This window comes from Podarcis raffonei, chromosome 9 (genome assembly GCF_027172205.1).
Source record: "Podarcis raffonei isolate rPodRaf1 chromosome 9, rPodRaf1.pri, whole genome shotgun sequence".
Taxonomy (NCBI): domain Eukaryota; kingdom Metazoa; phylum Chordata; class Lepidosauria; order Squamata; family Lacertidae; genus Podarcis; species Podarcis raffonei.
In genome coordinates, this window is record NC_070610.1 from 44,424,233 (window position 1) to 44,443,220 (window position 18,988).

Sequence of the window (18,988 nt, forward strand, 5' to 3'; positions counted from 1 at the left end):
GGTTCAAACTGAGCAGGGAGTGGGCCATTTCTGTTTACCACAATGTGTGTGAGTTGAAAAAAGAGGACTTTCCTCCTGCTGCATGGCTATGAAGCATTCAGTCCCCATTTTAAGCTTTTGTTTGTTGTTGCATCCAAAGTAGGGCGAGGAAGCTCTGGTTAAAGTATGGTTTGTTGAAACAAATCAGAGTTTCCCCAACAGTAAACACTGGTAAGCTTAGAACAGGAAGCCGGTGCTTCTGGTTTCCTTGCAGCCATGTGGAAGGAAGAGAATGGGAAAGGATGTGCAAGCCCACATCTTGTTTCTGGTTATTCATGTAACACTAAACAAATGGATTAGTATTATGTACCAAATGGGTCAGTGAGTAGCACTCAGGTAGATATCCCGATTCTAGTCACATGTACTCCATAGTTAGGCCTTTGGATGCTGGTGTTTGGTATTACAATCCTATTTCTCCACACATACTTTGAATCACACCTTTATTTAATCAAGGTATAGTCTGGGGACGTGTTCTGTACAGGAATTGCCTAAGTCTCTCCTACTGAACTCAACTGTGCTTTAAAAAGTTTGCCTTTGGCCCAATTTACTATCAAGCCTTTATTAAACTAATAAAAACATCTATTGCACACATTTGATTTAATGTTTCTTACCCGTTTATCTATATCAGGGTAGTTTATACAACTCAGTGCGCTATAACTAGATTGCTATACGAGTTTTGCAGTATAAGTAAATGACTGAACAGAATTTCTCTAACGCTTAAAGATCTAGAGATAATTTATCCCACACACCAACAATTATCTAGCTAAAAGCTACTCTGAAACTCAGAGCTAGCATGTCAGTACAACACCTTGGAATTAATTGAAAGCATGCCAGCAAAAGTTACCCGTTAAATACCATGAGCATTGCATAATGTAAACATACTCTATATTGATTGTGTGCTCAAATTAAAGTGTCTACTTTGTGGCAATAAAGAACAGTTATATGCCCTTCAACATGGTATAAATAGTTACACTTTACTTGCTGAAACAAAATAGAATGACTCTTGAAATGAACTTGAATTTCAGAGACAGCTGAATCCAAGTGAATCAAATCACTTGCTGTCCCACAGCTTCTCTCAAGAGACCTGCAGTTGTCACTGGCCACCTTTAGATCAGGGGTAATGAACCTTTTTCAGTTGGAGGGCAAGTTCAAGAACTGGCTTACCCTCTATGGGCCATTTTTGACAAGTGGGTGGATCTGGTCGCATGTCAATCAGTGAGCTTGCAAGTCCCATTGAAGTTGCCTGTTTGCAGGTATGGTTTGGATTCAAAATAACCTGTTTATAGACATTTTCCCCCTGCAAAGCAAATGCTATCTACATTGAGACTGTTCTCAGTTTCAAATGAGGTTTTCTATGCTTGAGTAACACATTGCTTGCCTGGGTGCATGAAACTGTTTGTGCAATTCTTTGTATCCCGTTGAATAATAATGGGTCAGAAACCAAGCCCTGCCATGATACTTCACAGCACTGATACCTATTGCTGTTTATTTAGAGACAACCTTTTAACCTATTACCTTCTGAGTTAGAAGAAAACACACAACATAAAGAAAAATAAGCATTTACAGATGCATCATGAAATAATAAAGATATAGGCCCTAAAATGTGTGGGATTAATCAGAAGGCCCTTTAAAAGGACACCGAAAAGCAACAGAATCATCATATTGCCAGCCCTCTTTTGCAGTGAGAATTTGGCATTTGTGTTTGATGTGCAATTTAGTGCCGAATTGGAAAATTGCACTAAACGTTATGCATTTGCTATCAGTCCAATAATATGTAGGTAAATTGCTGCAAATCATGTGAAACACAACTATGCGATGGCTTTGGAAGCTCAGACACCTGCCTGCTATTTAGTTGTATAATCTGGATTTCTCTTAAAACTCTGTGAAATAGCTTCAGTCCCTGAAAGATCTTCCCACAATTTGTCAGAGTTAAATGAAGAATCGGATATCTGCCCGTGCAGTAAATAACTCAATACATTCATAGTCCTTTCCATCTGTCGACTTGATGTCTGTTCTTGATGCGACTGTGAATAAAGGATCATAGTGTGACGGGATGGTGCATTACCATAAAATCAGGTTTTGTGAAAGACCTTTCTGTTCACATGGCCTGCAGTTGGTAATTACCATGGTAATCTACTCTGAAATATCAACCCTCAAATACATCAAAGAGCCACCACAGTAGGCTACTCTGCTTGCTCACCACATAAAGGTTAATTTGTGTACAGCTATGTTTTCACAGTCGAAGTAATATTTTCAAAGGTGATAGAAATCAGCTTTACATTAACCAAAAAGAATGGCCAATAACTTTCATTTGTTTGTGCTCAGCTGGAGTGACAAAGAACATTTTAAACACTGCTGCTGACTAACAGATTGCCAGAGGAAGTGGTAATATTATGTCTGTTGTTAATTTTTTCCACAGCAAATATATTTATTATGGATTTTAAAATCAATGGGGCTTACAAGTGCTTTGCAGAATCTAGTATAATAAAGGCACGCATACACAAAATTGTTACTAATAAATTCAACATTTCCAAGCAGGCATGCAATTGAAATATAGGCAAGTGCCTGTACTAAACAGGAATGCTATTGTTTCATCTTGGATCCAATATTTGTAGGCCAAAAGGTTAAGATTGCCTGCATCTGTGGTGCAACCCTAAGCATGCTTACTCAAGAATACATTCCTGTATATTCAAAACTATGCACACTTGCTTGAGAATAAGCCTCCACTGAAGTCAGTGGGACTTCTGAGAAACCCTTCATAAGCTTGCCCTGTAAAAGTGAAATGCTATGTGGAGTTGATGGAGCCTGTTTTCCATAGGATAGGGCTGCCCACTAGTCTTGCTTTGGAATAATTCCCTCTGATAGAAAATTCAGGTGGCTGAGTGCTCACAGGTTTGAAACCGAAGCAGGTCTATTAGGAAATAATAGGCCGGTATCAGTTGTGACAAAACAAATCTCTTCATTTTGGGTTCTCTGTTTCTCATTTTTCAAATCTTTTCAGTTTTCCACATTTATGCATGTTTCCTCAGCGTTTAAATTTGAATTTCTCCTAATACACACATTTTGTTACGCAATTTTGCCTAATACGCATATTTTTGCAAGCAATTTCCCAGCGGTATGTAGCTTAATACATGCATTTTATGCACACTTTATCCTAGGTATATGCATCTTTGTACCATTACTTGGCTGGACAGCTGCATTGCAAAATTCTGAGAAGCACAAATTTCAATGTTTTAGTGCACACATTGTTTGTGCAACTGCAAATTAAGGTAGGTTTGCCTTTGCATAAAACTGAATTTCCCAGTTTGTGTTCAACGAAGCATACTCATTTTGTGTGTTTGGGTCACAACCTTCTGTTAATCCTTTTTTCTGCCATCATTCCTGCAATCTTCCTGATTTTAATCTGCATTTTAATTGGCCTGTTAAGTGGAAGCCTTCAAACCAATGGTTATGCTTGATTTTGTCCCACACAGGATTATGGCATTCCTGTATAAATAAGTTCCCTCTGCATCAGAGCTAGTTTGGCCTATTTGATCTGCTCGACTTCTTGCACTCTGCTGCAGTCCTGCGCACAATTACATGGGAGTAAATCCCCCTGAATCCAGTGAAACTTACTTCTGCAGAAACATCTATAGGATTGTGCTGCATGATACCCCTTCCCTCCTCACTACAAGACTAGAGCCAATGAGGGCAGAAAAAAGATGCCAGCCGGGGCATAGTCTGTAGGGGTACGGCAGGGTGGGAAGTCTCTAGCCCATGAGCCAAATTTGGCCCACGTTGCCTATTTTGACCAGCCACCCCTGTCTGTCACTCACCTGATGGCAGGCGCAGCATGGGTAAAGCCACAGCTCCCAAGGAATGGTCAGGAGTGGACCTTGCATTCAGTGCTGTTTAAATCTGGAGTACCTGTATGTGGTAAGGGATGCGGGTGGCGCTGTGGGTAAAACCTCAGTGCCTAGGACTTGCCGATCATATGGTCGGCGGTTCGAATCCCCGCGGCGGGGTGAGCTCCCATCGTTCGGTCCCAGCTCCTGCCCACCTAGCAGTTCGAAAGCACCCTTAAGTGCAAGTAGATAAATAGGTACCGCTTTATAGCGGGAAGGTAACGGCGTTTCCGTGCGCTGCGCTGGTGCTGGCTCACCAGAGCAGCTTCGTCACGCTGGCCACGTGACCCGGAAGTGTCTCCGGACAGCGCTGGCTCCCGGCATCTTAAGCGAGATGAGCACGCAACCCCAGAGTCAGTCACGACTGGCCCGTACGGGCAGGGGTACCTTTACCTTTACCTGTATGTGGTACCTGCACATTATGGCCAAGGGATTGTAGTATATAGTGAAAAGTCAGGAGTGTGGGAACTGGCTGATCATGGAAGCTGTGGGACTTGTTGTGTGAAAGGTGGAGAAAGAAGCCCAGAACCAAGTGTTGTGAGGGTGTTGGGGATGGAAGACGCTAGACGAGCAGACCGTCATGAATCTCATGTGATCACCTAAAGATTCTAGCATACTGCTTTGGGGTTCAGAAATTTTTGAACAGGTCATACTATAGGGATTCAGACATTCCAAGAATATGTGAAAGGGGTCACAAGCTCTCTACCACCAACCACTGGTAGCCACAACCTCTGTTTTCATGCCTTGGGTACATGTGAAAATGGACTCTATTCACATGCTTAAAAACCCAACCAACATGCAGTTGGCTGTACACAGTTATTGTATGTGTCTGTGATAGATAAGGGTTTATCCACACAGCTCTGCAATCCTGGACCTCAATGTGTGATGGGGATTGTCAGAATCCTTTAGTGTGGTTTGGGGGCCAAGTTGCCTTTTAATCACCATGTGTTGACCATTCTATTTTTTCCAAATTTGTAACCTGGATAATTATGAAATAAAGTTCCCTGCAGAGATGGGGAAGGTGTGACCCTTCAGTTGTTGTTGGACTCCAACACCCAACAGCCTGGCCAGCATATTGGTTACCTAAAGTACACACACAAACATGTAAGACTGTCTAAAATTAACTAGCTGTATCAGTGGTGCCATATCAACTCTTTTCCTTTTGTCTAGCACCTTTTCTCTTTCCTGCTGCATACACTGCCCCATTACTTGAAGAATAGGGCACAGTTCAGGTTGTTTGCAGAACCAAAGACTAGCACATAGAATAAATTAGAAAAAGTGAGCAAACATAATTAAACTTAATGTCACTGGCAGCCCATGAGGACTAATTATTTAAGCCAATTTAGTGTAATATTTAGACTAAAAGCATTCAAAATCTGCTTTGCTATATTTCAAATTAACGAAGTCACGTGCAACTATGTAGATACAGTGGTACCTCAGGTTAAGTACTTAATTCGTTCCGGAGGTCCGTTCTTAACCTGAAACTGTTCTTAACCTGAAGCACCACTTTAGCTAATGGGGCCTCCTGCTACTGCCGCGCCGCTGGAGCCCGATTTCTGTTCTTATCCTGAAGCAAAGTTCTTAACCTCAAGCACTATTTCTGGGTTAGTGGAGTGTGTAACCTGAAGCGTATGTAACCTGAATCATATGTAACCCGAGGTACCACTGTATAAGAACCAGAAGCAACAGTGCTTTGGAGAGAGCTCTTAGCATAAAATGTGCTATGCTTTGAAAGTTCATTTGAGAGAGAAAGTTTTTTAAATGCGGCATATGACAAAATGTATTAGACATCATAACTGGTGCTGTGCATGATAATCTGAAAATGAGACATAAAACAGATGCACGTTTTAAATTGCCTAAGCCAATTGCCTAGAGAAATGCAAATGATCAATGGAACAATCACCACACACACAAATACATTTACAGTCTGAATCCTGCATAAGTCTATTAGGAAGTCAGGCTTGGTGGTGTTCAATTGGATTCACTCTCAAGCCTCCACAGAATGGCAGGCTGGTCCTATGCATGTTTAGTCAGAAGAGAGTTCCTGTGTTCAATGGGAATTATTCAGATTCATCCAAGTCATAAGTTTGGATTCCAGGCATAGGTTTTTAGAATGTTTGCGTTTTATGAATTTGAAATGGCAATAATGGTTTAGGTCCCAATATGTTTATTCTTGGTGTTTCTGCCCCAAATATTATTTTCCCCACCCAGTGTTCATGAGCACAGACTTCAGGTCTGTGGGTGTCACTAAAAGTTGCATGTGAGTTCCCCATTTTTTATATGATGGAAAGCTCTCATCATGCAGAGGGAATGATTAATGAAGCTCCACCCCCACACCTGGCATGTGTACTTGTTCAGTGTTTGGGGGCGTAAGCAGCAGCCACTCCATTTAGAGCTAAAGGCAGTGGAGGAAGAGTGGCGAGCTGAAAAGCAGCAGGCTGTTGCAGATGAGTCCAACAAAACCACAAAGCCAAGGGTACAAAGGGAGAGCAAAATCTCAGGGTTGCATGCCTGTGTGAATTTCTACTAAATACAAAGTCTTGAGGCTATTTTTATGTTAAATGCAGCCCTGCTTTTGACTTGAGTGTCGTTCAGGTTTCCAGCAATTTGGGAGCAACTAAAATGAGTTATAGCTATCGTCTTCTATGATAGGTGAGAAAGTGTCATGCGCTCCGATTCTGTGCATGTTTACTTGTAGATAAGCCCCCGAGTTCAGTGAACACTTGCTCCTCTACCAGTGTGCAAAGAACTGCAGTCCCAAAGAGCATCAAGCTGGCACTCAAGAGAACAGCACGTTATATACATGTATTTGATTTAAAATGGTTACAGCTGTGCAAATGTGAAGCTACCAAAAGTCCCAAGTTTTCTCTTTGGAGAAGGAAACTGGTTCATTTATCTGAGCAGAGAGCTATGAGGCTTCACTCGCAGCAAAATCCTATGCATGTCCTCTCCTAGGTAAGCCATGCTAAGTCCAACCAGACTTCCCCCAAAGTAAGGGTTGCAGCCTTAATTCCATTGTGGCTTTCTCAGAAGGCGCTTTCCCCTTTTGGCTTAAAAGGGCTCCCTTGTTGTACTTCACTTTTATGAAGAATCTGGGTACACCCAGTGGCAGGAACCCAGAGAAAAACAACACTCTTCCTATCCTACCCGTAGAACCAACGCAACAGCGCGGGGGAGGTAGGAAGAAAGTTATGCCCCGGAGCCACTGATTTCTGCACACCGAGTTCCGTGCCCGGCGAGGAAAGCTCTTCTCCTCGTTGAAAGTCGCCAGCGGAGCCCCGAGCGCGTCCCTCCCGCGCAGGGAGCGAGCCTGGCAGCAACCGGAGCCGGAGGGGGGAAGAGTCCCTCTCCCTCTTTTCGGGGGCTGGCTTACTCGGCGAGGGAAGTTTCTCTCGCCGCTTTCGGCTGCAGGGAAGCGAGCGAGCCCTTGGTTCCTGGGTGGGCCGCGGAGGGGGGCGAGGGTGTTCCTGGGCGGCGCGAGGAGCTGCCAGCTCCCACCCCCTCTTCGCCTTCCCTTTAGTACCTGCGGCGGGCAGGGGCCGAGCCCAGAGCGCCCCGCTCCCAGCAGCGCGAAGGAGCCGGGGGTCGTGCACCTTGCCTGCCTCACACGCCACAAGCCCGCCGTCCCGCCGCGGCGCCGGGTCCCAAAGCCCGCCGAAACTCCGGCGCGAGGGGCCCCAGCAGCAGCCGCCGCCGCCGAGGAGGTGCAATGGCCGGAGCGACTAGGCAGCTCGGGGCGCTGCTGCTCCTGCTCTATAGCCTGGCGGCGCCCGGACACGCGCATCGGCAGCCCGAGCCGGTCGAGCCGTCGCTTCTCCTGCTGGCGGCCGAGGCAGACCCGCGCGCGCTCGACGGCGCCGCCGCCTCCGCCATCCTGGTGGCCAACCGGGGTCTGCGCGTGCCTTTCGGGCGCTCCGTGTGGCTGGACCCGGCCCGGGACTTGGTCCTCCGCGTGCAGCCCGGCGACAAGTGCGTGCTGACGGTGCTTGAAAGCGGGCCTCCGCCGGCGCCTCACCGCCCCGGCGCGCTCTCCCCCAAGCGCTTCCCGTGCGCCTTCGGCCCCGGCGAGGTGAGGTACACGCACTACGGCTCGCGCAGCCCCGGCCGCGACCGCCTCAGCCTGCAGCTGCGCTACGACTCGCCCAGCCGCACCCTCGTCGCGCCCTTCACGCTGGAGGCCGAGGTGCTCTCGCAGCAGCTGCGCCTGCTCAGCCGCAACCTGCCGCTCACCGTGGAGAAGCTGCGCGGCCTCAGCCCGCCGCTCGACGCCAAAGTGCTGGCCTTCGCCGAGCCCGGGGAGCCCGCTGGCCGCTGCCGCCTCACCACGCTGCCTTTCCCCGCGGGCAGCGGCAGCCACCTGCCCGCCTACGGGCGCCTCGTGGACTCGCGCGGCCGCCCCCTGCCGGCGGGCTACAGCAACGAGTGCGGCCGCTTCCTCGACGACGGGATCCGCTACGAGCACACGGCCACCACGCCGTCGCCCAACCGCGACTACATCCCCATGCGGGTGGAGCTGCTGCAGCAGGACGGCGGCGACGACTCCGAGGAGAGCCCCGCCGAAGTGGAGTATTTCCAGGTGGTGGTTCGCATCCGGGAAGGCGCCGAGAACACCCCGCCCAAGCCCAGCTTTGTGGCGTTGCTCATGATGGAGGTGGACCAGTTTGTGCTCACAGCCATCACCCCCGACATGTTGGCTGCGGAGGACTTGGAGAGCCCATCTGACCTCCTGCTCTTCAACCTCACCTCGCCCTGGCCCAGTGCAGGTGGGCTGGACAGGGGAGCGAGCGACGACCCCCGCTTGCGGGGTTACTTGATCAGCACCGATGACCCCAGCCGGCCACTCACTTCCTTCACCCAGCAAGAAGTGAGGGAGCTGAAGATCGCCTACCAGCCCCCCACAGTGGACTCTGACCACGAGCGGCTCTTCCAGCTGGAGATGGAGGTGTTGGACCCTGAGGGTGCCTCCTCAGAGCCGTTTGCCTTCATGGTGGTGGTGAAGCCTATGAACACGTTGGCCCCAGTGGCTGTCTTTAACCGAGTTGCTGGGCCTCAGATGATGCTTTTTGAAGGCCAGTCAAGGCCACTTTCTGACAATCTTGAAATCAGTGACGAGGACAACCTGGATGAGGTGAAGGTATGGGTTACAAGAGGGCTGAAACATGGTGAACTCAGGGTTTTGGGCGTGCCACCTGGCCGCCAGTTTTTTACTGCAGCAGAGTTGGCGGCTGGTCAGGTGATCTACCAGCATGATGGCAATGAGCACAGCTACAGTGATAACATTGTATTCCGTATGGGGGATGGACGACATCAGGTGGAGTTTCTTTATCCAATCACTATTGCCCCAGATGATGACCAGCCGCCCATCCTCAATGCTAACACTGGCTTGGTCCTAAGTGAGCACCAGGTGGTCCAGATCTCTCCCTTTGTCCTCAGTGCTACTGACATAGACTCTGAAGACTCGACCATTCGATTTGTACTTAAGGAGATTGAAGGATCTCCAGATACATCCACCCGTCAACGTCTTGGTGAGCTTCTGCTGCGTCAGGCAGAGATTCCAGTTTCTTATGAAAAGGAGGAGGATGTGGTGGGAGATCATAGTGGGACATCCTCCTGGCACTTTGTGGAGAGTGAAGGTGTGTATGAGAAGAAGGTGACTGAATGGCTGCAACAGGACATCTTGGATGGAAAGTTGTTCTACAGACACACAGGGCCTCATAACACCAACCTAGTGATGGACCAGTTTACATTCTATCTCCAGGATGATAATGACCCCCCAAATCAATCTGATGAGCAGGTGTTCATCATCAAGGTTCAACCAGTAGACAACCTGCCCCCGGAATTGTATCCAGGAACCACCTTGCAGATGACTGTTCTTGAATATCAGGTGACCCATTTCCGAAAGCGCTACCTGCGATACACCGATTTGGACGCAGATGACAGGGAGCTGAGATACATTTTGCTCACACCACCAACTGACACTGACGAAAACCACCCCGTACTGGCTGGAGAAATTGTGTTGACTGACAACCCTCTAATGTCCATTACACATTTCACTCAAGCACAAATAAATCACCACAAGGTGGCATATAAGCCACCAGCCCAGGAACTTGGGATCACCCCAAGAGTGGTGCAGTTCACTTACAGTGTAGAAGACACGGCAGGTAATTCTGTGCCAGGCACCTTCACGCTATTCCTGCAACCAGTGGACAACCAGCCCCCTCAAATCACCAACGCTGGCTTCACTGTGTCTGAGGGGGGCAGCTTTCTTGTCACCAGCAGTCAGCTAGATGCCACTGATAAGGATACAGACACTGACAGGATTGTCTTCACCTTAATTGAGGCACCTCAGCATGGCCACCTGCGCTACCTGGAGGAGGGGTTGATGGTACAGGGTGAATCATTTCTGTTAGATGACATTGCTAATGGTCGCATCTCCTACCAGCATAGCGGTGATGAGCACACAAGTGATTCCTTCCAGTTGGAAGTGAGTGATGGGGTCCATCAAGTGCCAATCACTGTTAAGATCGCTGTTCAGCCCGTGGATGATGAGCGTCCTAGCATCACTCTCCCTGGTAGTAATGGACTTTTGGGGGCCTTTATTGATGTGCTGGAAAATAGTGCCACTGAAATTACTACTTCTCTTATCCAGGGGACAGATGAGGACACTGATGAACTGGCCTTAACATTTATTGTGGAGGATCCCCCCAAACTAGGCGATATTTTAGTGGATGGGGTGCCCTCTAAGAGATTCACCCAGCAGGACCTCATAAGTGGGACAGTAGTCTATGCTCACACTGGTGGGGAGATTGGTATGAAAAAGCGGTCTGACACTTTTAATCTTACTATTTCGGACCTCTCCAGTGAGTGGGTGGTGGGAGGCAGCACAGTGGAAGGAGTGCGTGTTAATGTGACTATTTTGCCAGTGGACAGCATTGCTCCTGAGGTTATGGTGGGGGAAGAACCATTCACTGTTTATGAGGGAGGAAAAAATGTTTTAAGCTTGCAGCTGCTGGATGTGGCAGATGTAGACACCCCTGGAGATGACATTCTGTGTACCATTCTAATACAAACCACTTCTGGGTACCTGGAGAATATCTCTCCAGCCCTTGGGTCTGAAAAATCCAGGGCTGGGACTCCCATTAGTGCTTTTTCCATCAAGGATGTTCGTCTTGGGCACATCAACTATGTGCAGAGCATTCACAAAGGGGTAGAACCACTGGAGGACAGATTCACTTTCCATTGCTCTGATGGTATCAACTTCTCACCACACCAGTTCTTTCCCATTGTCATTATCCCAACTAATGATGAGAAGCCTGAACTGTTTGTACGTGAGTTTGTGGTGCTGGAAGGGATGAGCTTGGTGATTGACACTCCCATTCTGAATGGTGCTGATGGTGATATCCCTCCAGATGAGTTGCGCTTCTTTATAACTGTTCCTCCTAAGCATGGGCAGATTGTTAACCAGCTAACCACCGGTACTGTGTCTGTACACAATTTCACTCTGGAAGAAATCCGGGAGGCATCCAGCATTGTGTACGAGCATGATGACTCGGAGACTAAAGAGGACACTTTCAAAATCCAACTGACTGATGGCCTACACACCGTGGAGCAGGAAGTGTTAATTATGGTCATCTTAGTGGATGATGAGACACCTAGGATGTCTATCAATGATGGGCTAGAAGTGGAGATTGGTGAGTCCAAAGTTATCACTAATCGGGACCTCAAGGCAACTGATATAGATTCAGAGGACAAGACGCTTACATATGTTATTCGCTTAGTACCCAGGCATGGCCTTCTGCAGCGCTTGAGCAAAGAAGGAGAGGTGTTAGGCAACATTACACTGGGCATGAATTTCACACAAGATGACATAGACCAAGGTTGTATTCAGTATATTCACACTGGCCAACAAGGAGTCCGGGACTTAGTTAAGTTTGATGTCACTGATGGCATAAATCCTTTGATAGACAGATATTTCTACATTACCATCAGTAGTATTGATATGGTCTTCCCTGAGGTGATCAATAAAGGAGTGACTCTGAAAGAAGGTGGGAAGGTGACACTCACTACTGACCTCCTCAGCACAAGCGACATTAACAGCCCTGATGAGCATCTCCAATTCAGTATCACCCGTGCCCCAAGCAGAGGTCATTTGGAGAACTCTGACAGCCCTGGTGTTCCTGTCACTACCTTCACTCAGCTCCAGCTAGCTGGAAACAAGATTTATTACATCCACACTGCAGAGGATGAGGTGAAGATGGATAGCTTTGAGTTTGAAGTGACAGATGGCTATAATCCAGTCTTCCGCACTTTCAGAGTCTCCATTACTGATGTGGACAATAAGAAGCCAGTTCTAACTGTCCATGACCTGAACATTCAGGAAGGAGAAACCAAACTGATCACCCCATTTGAGCTTAATGTAGAGGATCGGGACACACCTGACCATCTACTCCGTTTCATAATTACCCAAGTCCCTGTACATGGTCAGATTATTTACAACAATAGCTACCCTGTGACCAGCTTCACTAAACAAGACTTAAATGAGAACTTGATCAACTATAGACACGATGGCACAGAAACAACTCACGATAGCTTCTCTTTTACTGTTACTGATGGGACCCACTCAGACTTCTATGTTTTTCCTGACACCATCGTTGAAACACGTCACCCGCAGATGATAAAGATCCAGATCAATTCCCTGGATAATGGGGTGCCACAGATAGTAGTGAATAAGGGTGCCTCAACTCTGAGAAATATTCCAACTGGGCACCTTGGCTTCTTGATCACCAGCAAATCCCTGAAGGCAGAAGACAGAGACAGCTCACACAAATTGCTGAAATACAAAATCACAGATGGGCCAAAGCATGGACTTCTCATTCATACTGGCCTAGGAAATGGAAGTATTAAAGCCTTTACTCAAGGTTAGTGCTAACTTAGTTCCTCATTACTTATTTGTTTCTTTGGAATGTTAATTTCATGTAAATAGCTGTAGCTTTTAAGATTATTGCTTGCTTTAAGATCTTGCATCATTTACAGATTCTAGTCAACAAACCACTTCCATTGTAAAAGGCACACAGATTTTCTGGGATAGATGGTATTTGATTAGTGGCATATATAGGTGTATTTGCAAAATGACAAGTATTTTGTTAAAGAGCAGAGCCACAGCATACATTTAAAGTACATTCAATGCATGCTTAAAGCACATGACCTTTTCTTAAAGAGTTGCGGCAACTAGTTTCCCCCTCACAGACCTAAAATTCCCAGTATACCCGTAAACTCCACTTCCCAGGATTCTTTGGGAACAGTCATGTGCTTTAAATGCGTGTTGAATTTGCCTTAAACGTACAGCGTGAATCTGCCCTTAGCTTCAGTCCTCAACCAGCAAGGGGTGGGGCTAATAGGGTCTGCATTACTGACTTTGTGAAGTGCTTTGAGCAATTACAGTGCTAAATATTATTTGTGGCTTCTTCCCTCCCTGTAGCACTATGATAACATAAGTCTGGATGCCAACAAGTTGTGTAGTAGCTATATACAACCTGTTGGCTATATAGGCACTGTATACAGTACACCGGTATGGACACGCAAAAATAACAGCACCCAAAGAGCCACCCAGGTAGCTCTGTGCCCAAAGAGCATAGGTTTCTTGAGCAGCAACCCTGTGGCATAGGATGGAACTTTAAGAGGCTGTTTCTGTGCATCAGCCTTCCCCAACCCGGTGCCCTCTGGAGGCTTTGGACTACAACTCCCATCAGCATCAGCCAGCAAGGCTGTTGTGGATGGGACAAATGAGAGTTGTAGTGCTAAACATCCAGAGTACACGAGGCTCCTTGTGTGGTGGTTGCCTGGTGTTCAGAGGAAAGGAAATGCCATTGGGTGTGCCTTACCCAGTCCTTTGGTTCCTGGGCAGGTGTTCAATCTGAAGATGCAATTTAAGTGGATGTGGGTCACAATCGTAAAATCCCAGGTAGATTGCATTCAGGGAAGGTAGTGAATCCTGGAATTGTAATCTAAACAGCTCTTTGAAAAACAGAATTGCTCAAGACAGTGGCTCAAGTCATGGACTTGAGTTTTAAGATCACTTTTTAAAAGTAACTTTTAAGTTTCTCTTCATGTTTCAGCCTTTAGCAAAAACAAAAATACCTGTATTCAGCACTTACAGTTTTGTTTTTAAATTTGTTTTGGTTTGATTTGCGAATTGTTGCTTGCATATATTTTTTGTGTTGTATTTTGTATTGAAGAGGGGGATATTATGTATCCAAAATAAAACATAAAGTCTTCAAAGAACATTTGCAGTTTGCAGGCATATTCCTTTTAGAAGTTCAAACTACTGAGAAGTCTTTGGTGTCAGCACTGTAGTGATTCAGTTACTTACATGGCTTTTTTCTTATCCTGTTAGCTGATATTGATGACATGAAGATCTGCTATGTCTTGAAGGAAGGTGACAATGCAACTAGTGACATGTTCTACTTCTCTGTTGAAGACAGTGGTAAGATAAAAAAATTTCTTGCTGAAGTATACTCTAAAATCAACACAGGAATATTGGAATCAGTTATACACTTTCTATTGGGAATTTGACAACAGTTTTAGGTGTAGTTTTGCCAGAAAAGGAGAAGGGGGTCCAGTTAAGGTTTACTCAGAATAGACCTACTGATATTAATGGTCTTGAGTTAGTCATGTGCATTAATTTTAACGGATCTACTCTGAGTATGATTAACATAGAATGCATACCATGTATTCTGTGTATTTTTATTAACCCAAAACAATGCATGTTTATTTATAAGCAAGTTCCCCTGTGAATAGTGGTGCTTCCTCCTAAGTAAGTGTGCATGGGATTGCCATTAACTTCGGCTTGATACTGCAGGTTAGGGACCTGGAATATGTGGCAGGATCCCTCTGTTTGCACTTCTGTCTCTTACCTTCACGTGATGTTTTTGGGGTACAATCATTGGCCATGCTGGCTTGGGTTGGTGGGAGTTTGAGTTGAACAACATCTGGAGTGTCAGAGGTTCACCTGCCCTGCTACAAATGATTCTCATAATGTGGGTTGTACAGTTGGTTAGGTGGGGGGTGGTAAGGGATAACTGCAAATTATGTTGTGCATTTTATGTTCCTTTTGCAAGTACTTTCCCTATAGTTTAAAACCTGGAGCACAGGCTACTTTCATGCGACTTATGTGACAAATTAAAAATAATAATAACAATTTTTAAAAATGGTGTGTATATCAGTTGTTCAAAACAGGGGCTGTTTAGGAACATTGGAAGTTGCCTTGCACCAAGAGCAACCATTTGGTCCATCTAGCACTCAATTGTCTGCTATACTGAATGGCACCATGTCCCCATTAATTCCACCCCTACATGAAATTGCCAAGAATTGAACCAGATACCTTTTGCATACAAAGCTTGTGGTCAGACGCCCTGGCATCCTCAATTTTAAATATTTTCCAGGTGTATCTAACCTGTATCATTGCCATAGTGGCAGGTAAATTTGCATAACACTAGCCCTTGCACAAGAACCCAAACATCTATCCCTAATCATTTATTGGTTGGTATAACTGTTTTTGTGCGTGCCATAAACCAATGCCTGTTTCTTTGCACCATAAATTTCCCTGCATTCTTTGTTCTGCCTATGCAGGGAGAATGCTCTGAAGTCCTAGGCTGTGTGATTGCTAAATATTTATATAGTGCTCTCAAGGTATATGTTCTTAAAGAATAAATCAAACAGAAACCTGCTAAATGCATGCCCTTTAACACTAGAAAAGAAGAATTAAAAGGGGGAAGGGAGGAATTTAAAAACAGTGTGGAAAATATGGAACATGTTAGAGCATATACCTTAGTAGTAACTCAAAGCTCACTGTTGGTTGGAACAGTAATGGAGCATGAAGGCAGTCTATGTGATTACTTTTGTGCCCTCATTTTGCTCCCAGACTTCCATAAAATTTTATAAAATTGCAACCTTAAATTGTGGATCGAGGGCCCGACCCCCGCTATGTGAAATAAACACACAAGGACACGTGATATAAGGTTAATGGGCAAGAAAAGGCCACAACTTTATTGATTACAGCAGTGAAAAGGTATTGGCTTAGGCATTGGATGACTATAGGAGGTGGGTTTATTCAACAGTAGGTGGAGCCTGTTGATGCTAATCCAACTATAGGCTCACCCCTGATGTCACCGAGGGTCGTGCCATGGCCTCCCGCCAAGCAGGCATCGGACGGAATACACGACCGCCAGATTCCTTTAACGGAATAACCCACGGTAGATAGCATAGGCGATGGCCACACCTAGCCCTTGACACACATGAATCCAATGCCTAACCTACCCACCAATACCACAAAAGTTGTGACGATTGCTACGAGGTAGGCGAAAAAAACCAAAAAGCCTAATGCCAAATGGAAAAATTCCTACCAGGCCCCCCAGACAACCGGGGCGACCAACCTAAGGTCCATAGCAAGGCCAAAAAACCTAGACCCTGAGCCTAAATGGGAGTGGAGGGTGGGTGACTCGCTGCGGGATGACGACGACTGAGGAGGAGGCGGAGCTGGAGCCGCAGCATTAAGCTGCTAAACACGCCCCCCGGAGACACCTGGTTGGCTGCCTCCGGTGGGCGTGGGCGCCAGCCAGGTGAGGAGGGGCGGGGGCTAAGGCCCCCGGCCAGGGGCAGAGCTCGGGCTCCCGCCCACAACCACTCCCCTCTCTTCCAGGGAGGAGAGTCTTTAGCATTCTAAAAAACAAATACTTCTGCTAGACACATATCTACAATTTCTGGCTATTTAAATGATAAATGATAAAGAAAATAATGGACTATAATTACTACTCTTGCAAATCAGATGGTTCCTTTGATAATTTAGGCTGCAGTTGTGTGAAAACACTGCCCAGAGAGCAAATTGGTAGGGACATTTCCACATAAAAATGCACAGGATTGTGTTGTTTCATAAGAAATTTGTAATAAGATTCCAAGTTTCAAAAATGCCCATTATTCAGGCTAACTTTTATACTAGATCTTGATAGTTTTGGCGCGTACAGACAGCTGGCTTTATCACATCATCTAGTATTATATTCCTAAAGCTCAAAAGTAAACTAACAAGTTGTAATACACTTATGTTCCTTGTGCAAGTAGATTGAGCTTCTTTATCTCTAGTTTTATGGCTGTTTACATCCACAGGCAAAGGTGTTATTATTGTGTCACAATTTACAATGCATCTGGATGGAGACTGCATTCCGCCAGATGTTGTACAGAGAGAGAACAAAATATGATACCTGCTCCATACACTTAAATGTATGCTTTAACTGTCAAGTTTCATGGTGGCTTTCTGAACATGTAGCTGAGATGTAAAGAACTGAATAACCCTTCAGAAGAAGATAATTAAGAAAATGTATGCTGTTTACTAATGAGTCTGAAAGTCAGCCCAGAGGTATTAATAGATATGTAATTTAAAATGATAGGTATATATGCAAAATGTTGTTAAATCAGATCATATTCTCAATTATACATATGTGAACCTAGTGAAAGTGTACCAGGGACATAGTTAAATTGATTGGCTCTAGCATTGATTAATGTCATATGACACAGTATTCCAGGGTTCCAAGTACCAGGTTTGAGTGGCTAACAGCTGGGATTGTCTGGAACGAAATCATATGTGTTTAGCAGAAATCCCTTAATGAGTTTGAGGCCTGTGAATATAAGTGATAAGGTGATACTGAAGTTGGTAGAAGGTGATAATCTGTGGCACTGGTTTTGAAAGCTGGAGGAACGCATGTGACATGAGTGTGAACATATCAATGCTAGATGCAAGCGTTCGTGATCCTTTATGGGTGGCTAGTAGATGTTGTCTTTATGCACACTCTTTTCCTACTCCAGAGAATGTAACAAATAACTCCATATTTCAGCGCTGCACAGGTGTATAATTCTGACTCATGGTTAATGCAGGAACAGGAACATTGCAGAACAGAGAAGTTTGAGAAGTTTCATTTCATTTGGTGAAGCCCAAGATCCCAGGTAGACTAGAAGCAGTAGCTGTCAAGGATTTACTTTGGTCAGGTGCAATTAACCTTGTGCTGATTTGATTAATCAGCAAAGCCCAGGTGCTGTTAGTTAGGTTCTTGGTGTGATTGAGTTGGCTGGCCACCAGACTTTTACAGTTTGGCAAAAAGACCCTATTAGTTCAGCTATTCTTCTCAACATAAGTATGTTATGCTCCTCCGAAAGGTTAGTTTTGAATCCAGTTGGGGGTTCCAAGAATGTCTTCTAATCCTGCTTCTTTTGTATGTATTAACAGGTAATTAGAATGTAGACATTAACTTTTCTTGGTTTTATATTCTCAGCTAAAAGTTTGTGTAACTGAGAAGTTTGCCTTATTTTAAATAAACCTTTAGATTTTTTACTGGTCTGGGTTGTCACTTCAGAGCTGCTCCATGCTAGATTCAGCTGTCTGTATTTGTCTTCTATCATAAATTGTTATCTCCTGGGCTGGAGAGGGCTTCTCCCCCACTCCTAGACAGCAGCTTGTTAGTAATGGCTTGTGTAGCAGGTGTTATAATGGTGCAGATGTGAGATGAGTAAGGCAGAGATGCTTTAATCCAGTAACTTAAAAATTTATAATGAATAATAATTTTTAGTGTTTATGTAGTGCGTAAGTGTTAAAGATTTGCCTTGTTTACATGACTCGGTAAGCCAAACTATGGCTTACTGTGTCGGTGCAAACATACGGGCTTCCACAGAGCTTGCAACCCCTTTGTTCCTCCTCAATCCATTTTTTGCTTCTGAGATAAGATAAGGTTGGGCTTAGCATCTAAACCTGGGCATGTGGCTAAGTTTGCTTTTCACTGACCACTAACCTCTCCATGTGGTCTGTAATTGTGTGAGTGAATGACCAGGTGGATAGAGCTACAATCTCAAGTAGGACTGTACTAGTGACAGTTCTGAACTCTGGAATTACTCTGGGTGAATTCTGGGCACTAAGAGTGTATGGTAATTAATATGCAGATGAATGCTCTTTGTGGCAAGTGTTGGAGTAGATGCACTCTCTTCTATCTTTATGCTGTTGTTTCTGTTGTTTTAGAAGGCAAACA

The 18,988-nt window shown here is 45.4% G+C and overlaps 1 protein-coding gene and 1 long non-coding RNA gene across 2 annotated transcripts in view; both read left to right on the forward strand.

Annotated features, from left to right (window-relative positions):
• The first annotated feature begins 1,253 nt into the window (after positions 1-1,253).
• On the forward strand, positions 1,254-3,693 carry LOC128421053 (uncharacterized). The gene is made up of 2 exons (XR_008332213.1): positions 1,254-3,308; positions 3,513-3,693. It is a non-coding gene; the product is annotated as an uncharacterized LOC128421053 (long non-coding RNA).
• Positions 3,694-7,462: 3,769 nt separating this feature from the next.
• The window catches only part of FREM3 (FRAS1 related extracellular matrix 3), an 81,688-nt gene continuing 70,162 nt past the window's right edge, over positions 7,463-18,988 (forward strand). The window contains exons 1-2 of the mRNA XM_053403283.1: positions 7,463-12,841; positions 14,317-14,406. Of these exons, the coding sequence (XP_053259258.1) occupies positions 7,633-12,841; positions 14,317-14,406 (5,299 nt within the window). The 5' untranslated portion in view covers positions 7,463-7,632. The remainder of the gene's footprint in view (positions 12,842-14,316; positions 14,407-18,988) is intronic.